This window comes from Necator americanus, chromosome IV (genome assembly GCF_031761385.1).
Source record: "Necator americanus strain Aroian chromosome IV, whole genome shotgun sequence".
Taxonomy (NCBI): Eukaryota; Metazoa; Nematoda; class Chromadorea; order Rhabditida; family Ancylostomatidae; genus Necator; species Necator americanus.
In genome coordinates, this window is record NC_087374.1 from 38,127,893 (window position 1) to 38,135,036 (window position 7,144).

Sequence of the window (7,144 nt, forward strand, 5' to 3'; positions counted from 1 at the left end):
GCCAACCGATCAAGTCAGTGCTTTTATCCTCCCAGACAGGTCTAGTATCAATTTATCGACCGCGGAGGGACGAAATGGTTGGTTTGCACTAGAATGGTTTTGAAGAACTTTGAATCTTGCAGCAAATTGCGTTCACCCTGACACAAGCCTTTTTTTAATTGTATCCCTAGAAACAATTCTCATTGTAGTAATGGTAACCCCATAGAATTGGTAGACAGATTAGAGTGTCTCGGTCTCTGACTTTATACAACCACTTGCCATTTGGTAATCATAGACCAGTGGATCCGCACAACGTCTATTTGAAGTAGTCTTTTCACAAAAATAGTGAAAATGCGACTGTCGGTCAACAGAAACTACAACTAATTAAGAATAAACTAAATTGAAGGCAGCGAATCAAGAAATTGAATCGATACGCTGTTTTTAATTGGATTGTTAATTGATTGGAAAGCTCAGGAAAATCGTAGAGTTCGGGCCGTACATTGTGGAAACCAGAGCGGCGTCATTCAATTCAGCCATGTCGTTCTAAAAATGGGGGTCGCCTTGTCGAAATTCTTAACCCATGTACTGATGGCGTGTTAAGTTACAGCAAAATGTCCTAAATTGTCATGATGTCGTGATTCCCACAGAGCAACACTCGTATTTGCTCACCTTTTTTTTGTAAAAATAACTCTACAGCCAATAGACACTACCTCCACTGGGTAGTTCATGATTATAATATGGAAAACAGTTGTGTGCTGGACTGTACCCCTCTCACATCTATACCAGGGCTATTCTCAGGCCTGCTACTACTACATTCAAAATTTACCCGTTTCCCTGTGATACCCTCCACAACTATTGCGTGGAGGAATAGGTAGTAAAGTTTTTCATAGTGAAAAATGCATATAGAAGTAAGACCTTCCAAAAATGAAGAAAATATGGAAGCGATCAAAAAAGTGGATCTGAAAACTACTGAACGATGGGAGAAAGAAAAGAAAAATAGGGAGTTAAGTTAGAAGTTCTGAGCGATTTTTGCTTTATTTCGACAAATAAATATAATAAAATTGAGAGAAAGTAGCAAATAGTTAGAAAAAACCGACTTAGATGAAATATGCTCTGTTTTTTCTTGAATAACGTTTGTCCATTTTGATGACAATTTTATACTTGTGCAACTGAAGGAGTCTCCGTTCTTACTGGAAAAATTCTGATCACTTCATTTTCACGGACCTCTCTATTCTTGCCAGTTTTGTACCATCAAGAATATTTTGCAAACACCTGAAAAGGTGATAATCGATTGGCGCAAGGTCTAGACTATACGGTAGGGCAGTGGAACCAGCCATCCAAACTCTCAGAGCTCCTGACGCATGGTAAAATTTTGTGCGGCCTTGGGTTATCTTGTTGAACACAACACCTTTCCTGTTGGCCAATTCTGGCCGCTTCTGGTCGTCGTGGTTGGCAGTGGAGAGTAGAGGTTCGAATTGAGGGTTTGGCTTGATGGGAACAGCTCATAGTGAATGAATAGTCCCATCCAATCCCAGGAAACAGAAGACTTTGGTGACACGTCCTTAACGATCGAGTGGACCATCTCACTGCGACTACCGGACCACGATCTTTTTCGGTTTTTGTTCTCGTAATATAACCTGGTTTAAAGGCATCTACCGAAAACGCTCAGAATTTTTATTTACCTAATATTGTGAAACCAAGGATAAGAGCACAATTAGAAAAGAGCGCTTCTCATTTGATGTCTTTGATGCGTACTAGTGATCGCGAACATGATCGTATTATATAATACTGCATGAAAATTAAAGAAGGGACGGTGTGTGACGGTGTGGCACCGTTGTCCACACCCGTTCGATCGTAACTTATGTTGAAATGGAAATTTTGGAACACACTCTAGAGCATTTTTTTTCTCCATTTGAAGCCTATCCGGAAATTGATATCTCACTCAGAAGAAAGTAAAATGTCATCAAATATTCGCCTAAAGGGCAATAATTGCAGTTTAACGTTTGAGGTTATGACTGAGAGAGTTTCCAAGAACCCAAGCTCCTAGACTGTTATCATATCACATCAAAATATCAAATATTGCATTTGTTGCTGGAACAGAAATTTCCGGACCACCCAATAAAATGGGAAGATGGTGACAAGTTTTATGAATACATCTTCGAATATCTCTGAAGGGTGTCAATCTTCAACTTCCAAAACACATTCGCCCAAAGGAATACTTTATTTGTAAGCACTTAGCCTTCAATAGAAGGTAAATTTAGGTTTTTTTCCCTTCTTTCCAACCATACAACCTTTCTTCTATTTGTTTGCAGTTGCAAAACTGTTTTTATTTCATTGACAATCTCCGTAGTTCTATTATGCCACATCTTTCTTTATCTTCAAGTTAAATCCGCACCTAAATTTCAGGACACTTACAGCGTACATTCACTGATGACAGAACAGATCACATCTGTTTCAAATTCCCCAACAATGAGAAGTGGTAGAACCAACGTATGATTAGATTCAAATCTTTAACAAGTGTAAAAAATTGTTTTTTTTTTCCCTGATGAGTGGCAACGCTCCTTAATAAATGTCTTCCTGATTCAATGGATGTACACGTGTAAAATTTTGACAAGTAGTATTTACATAGCAAAACCGTATTTTCAGCATTTTGTTAGCCATAATCGATATCATCTATCTAAGTTGTTCAATTTTTAGAATCAACATCTTCGCCGATGATTCGTCTAAAGCTAAACTAACGCAGCCAAATAATGATTCCCTACACTTCGAGAGCAGCCAGGAAAGGTCCTGCTTTTCAAAACTCCTCCCTGCATGAAATTTTATTCCTCCTTTAGCTCACTGTAATGGCCTCTCTACAGACTTCGAACATCAGCCAAAAAACTTTAAAGGCATCACCCCACGAATCTGAGGTGGTGCAGATTTCAGGTGGAGTATTCGTATACGGGATGGGAGACTACGGAGGGAGGGGTGATTCCGTCCATTTCTTCCTAATTGCTGTAAAAAACGGCCCGGAAGATACGGCTTCATTCGTTTTGGCGCACCATTTTGCACAAGAGGTTCGATTGGAGCGCGCCAGTCTTGTGCGGCGCCGCATCTTCCGGGCCGTTTTTTACGGCACTTAGCAAGAAATGGACGGAATCACCTCCTTCTCCGTTGTCTCCCATCCCATATACGAATACTCCACCTGAAATCTGCACCAATTCAGATTCGTGGTATGCTGCCTTTAAACAAGAAAAACAAGAAAAATGTGTCCGTTTTGTTGCATATGCAATACTGGTCAGTGAGCATGGTCACGTTTTACCGTTTCTTGACTTGAAGTACAATGTTAAGCACGAATATTGAAAAAAGCTGGTGAGTGACGGTGCTGTACCTAAGTCCACCCTCACCAGCTCGTAATTTTTCTCGAAATATGGGAACCCACTGTGCCCTTCCCCCTTCAAAACCCTTCTCGTACCACTGATTTGCTCTTCCTGAAATCTATCCAAACGTTGGCGTGTTGCTGAAAACGATGAAAATGACTTATGTTTACTTGAACGGTGGACAGATGTTACGTCCTTAACGCGGTCATATGGATCCTCGTCGAGGTGTGTGTTCCTTAGACAAATCCGAGCCTATCCTGATCGAACTTCAGCCGAAACTCGCGTAGAATTTAGCAGCCGTCGCTATCCCATAACCATTACAACTCGAATAAACTGCCTCTCAAAGCGAAGCGTCTTCAAATCGTTCTTTTCATTTCCGTGCAGAAATTTCTTTTGCGACCAGGGGGTCCTTTCCAGTTCGGGTCTGGGAGCATCCTCAGGACAACTTGAAAAAGACAATCACGCGGTGCACTTATAACGTGATCAAAGAAGCTAAGATAGTGTTCTGCGACTACCTCCGGATACTGGGTAAATTGTTGATATTTTCCATGTTTCATCCGCCAGTGCTCCATGTTAATCTTTATGGGACAATCTGCCAAAACTAGCCTAAGAGTTGTCTAACTCGTTTCTCTCCATCCAGTCAAACTTCTCCATCACCGCTGGCGGTGCTCCTCAAGCCTTCGATCCGTACATGGGACAATTCATGTAACCAAATAGTCGCCTGAAAGGCAGTAACTGCAACCTAAGGTAGCTTGTGGTTGTAGCTGAAAGAGTTTCCAAAATTACACATTGTCATCGTATTACATCAAAATTCAAGAAATTGTTGGATGCAACTACATAAATTTGGCAATCCATTGTTTTCAGTAGTTTGCTTTTTTAATTGTTGTCTAAAAATATGACTCTTCTTTACCATAAACTTTTATTTCAAAAATAGAAATTTTTGGAAAATGCGATTGGGCAGAACTATATCTGAACTTCGTCCGATTTTCATTCTATATGAGTAGTCGAACTATGTTCTCGGAGTGGACCAGTTCAACTTTCGGAAATCCTGTTAAAGCTTTAAACCAAACAGTGTCAATCTTCAACTTTCAACATTCTTCCGAAGAAATGCTTTATTTGTAACTTAACAAAAAGCTACAATTAGTTTCTTATTTTTTCTTTCACGACACATCTTTCTTTACATTCCTTTTCAGTTTCAAAGTTGTTCCTGTTTCCACCACAGCCACCGTAGAAGAATGGTATGCACTTTTTTGAGTCTTGGTCAAATCCCCATCTAAACATCAGAGCATTTAGACAAGTGTGAACATAGATATTGTTCATGAGACAGTAATATTGAAATAAAAACAGATCTGTATCATTCACAAACATATGGAAGCAGTCGCAGTTATGAGAAAACTGACAGCGCCTCCTAGCAAATGTTTTGCTAACTCAATGAATACACACGATAGCATACAACTCAGTGAATACACTCTTCACATAGCAAGACAGAACTTCCAGACTTCAGTTACCTACAGTCGCGATAATCTACAGGACCGAAAAGTTACTGGAATCAGCATTCTCTCCGATCATTGTTCCGAAGCAAAACTAACAGAATAGAAAAATAACGGAATACCTTATCATAAGAGCTCTACAAGGACCTGTCGATCTTTCCTCCAGGCACGGATCCGTAATTCCATTCCCGCTCACTGCAAACGTCTCTCTACGAACTTCGAACATTAATGTAATCAGAAAACGTTACCTAAAACAAGGGAGAATAGAAGGAGTAAAATAAACTTCATCGCAGGACAGTTGCTCCGATGGTTCAACCTCGAAAAAGGGGGGCTTTTATAGCAGTCGTGGTGGATGAAACCGGTAATTAGAGTCAGCACCTTCTAGAAAACCACCAAAATCCTGGCAATCCAAAGGATTTGAAATTATTGCACAAAGTTCAGATTTCAGGAGACAAAAGAATATTTTTCTAACTCGCTTGCTGGTAAGTCCCTATGGTAGAGTAACTAAAACAGTTATAATCAGTAAGGTATAGGGTAAAGAAAGGCGAACCTGCAAAAAGAACAAAGAAGAAAGAATTCTCCTCAGAAATAAGAAGCAGCGCGCTGGTAACCACCATCCAGAAATACAACAATTGGTTCAATTTTATAGGAACAGTAGCTCCTTCTCTTTTACGACACAGATATGCTGGGAAAACTGCCCATCCAAGCACTTGTCGGCGTTGCTCCTCGCCATGCTTCTACTACCCGTAGACCAAGTCTAACTCTTTCTTGATTGCTAGGCACAATTGAGCGCGATTGATTGGTCGTGAAGGTTCCAGAATCTCCTCAACACTTCAGCAGAAATCTGCAGTTAGCGATGGTCCCACGTCCACCGTGCCGCTTCGAAGGTACCCGCTTACACCGAGGTTGAAATGGTTTTGGCCCACCTATGTCTGACCTATTCATAGCTTCTACTATTTTGGCTATTATTATTGCTCTGTTAATTATACTATATACGTATACTCTTTAATTCCCTTAGCGCTTGTGTAAAGTAGGACGAGCAGACATTGGCGAAGAATTTTTCGTAGGAGTAAAAAGTAACTATTAGTCCTCCAAGCTACTTAACTCCTAATACCGAATGAGTAAAAACCACGTGTCTTTTTGTTTCATGTACCTTTCGCTCCTTCCAAGATGTTGGGAGGGAAATATCATTTTTTTCGTGTTGCTCAAGCCTTGGGCAGTTTATGTCCCCTCAATATCCGCTCAAAAATGCCTTTTTTGCAGAAAACAATGTAATTATGAGGTCGAAACCAGAAGATCGACAATAATTTATTAGGTCCTTATTATCAGTAAAATATGTTGTTCGTCTGTTCCAGAAAAGAAATTGTAACCGGCCACATCTTATTTTCGACTCCGCACCTCTTGGAGGAATTCCCAGTGAAATTGTTTCTTCCAAAAATAAACAAGTTTTTCAATTGTTCTTCGAATCGCTGTCTAATGACAGTAGAACTGCACCACATAAATAAAAATACTGACTTTTGAGCAGCAGTGAGCAGTAAATTTACCGACATCTTGACGAAGAAGCGTACCTAGGTGTTTCTTTGTTCTTCCAAAACACCAATGAAAAATTTTACACCTCTCAATTATTGACTAAGAAGAACGTGCTCGAAGTGCTACAATGCACAGTGCTTCGTTTTCATTGACATTCTTGAAAAATTTGTTTTCGCTGAAACCCGCAGAATGAGATGTTTAAAAGAGAGTCTAGAATTCCTCAGAAATATAGCTGTAACGGGGGAGTGGTCTATATTTATTCAATGAAAAAATTGAAACCGAGAGGTATTATCACTCACTGAACAATTTTTAGTTGCTGTAATTCGTATTTAATCTTACATATCATACGTCTCTTACATATCATACGTCTCTCTTAATAAGCAGTGCGAGCAGATTAAATGTTTTGTTCTGAATCAACCATTATGTTTGAAGGGTTTTTTTTTAGCAAAACAGTGCCCTCCCAGCTGTACAATGTGGTGAGTTTGCGCAGTATTTGCAGACTTGCTTTATTTATACTTTATTTATTTATTACTATACTATAAACCAACGATCAGAGACGAATACGAGAAGGCACCATCCTTTTCAGATGGCTATATGGACAATATCCATTTCAGGCTTCCAAAAATATGTAGTTCATATGGCCCTACCTCGGCTTGTTTCTGCTAACGTCAAAGAAGTGATGGCTGGAACCTCCTGTCTTCTAAGCCAATTCGACGAACGAATACTTTCAGATAAAACACCACGCACACTTTTGCCTCCTCGCATTCATTCTGTTTAGCACAACAG

At 39.9% G+C, this 7,144-nt stretch overlaps 1 protein-coding gene across 1 annotated transcript; it reads right to left on the reverse strand.

Annotated features, from left to right (window-relative positions):
* Positions 1 to 4,478: 4,478 nt before the first annotated feature.
* Positions 4,479 to 5,054, reverse strand: RB195_003961 (uncharacterized protein; the record flags this gene model as incomplete). The annotated part of the gene is made up of 2 exons (XM_064201853.1): positions 4,479 to 4,611; positions 4,951 to 5,054. The coding sequence occupies 2 exons, from the start codon at positions 5,052 to 5,054 to the stop codon at positions 4,479 to 4,481; spliced, it is 237 nt and encodes a 78-aa protein (XP_064057734.1).
* Between the last annotated feature and the right edge of the window lie 2,090 nt (positions 5,055 to 7,144).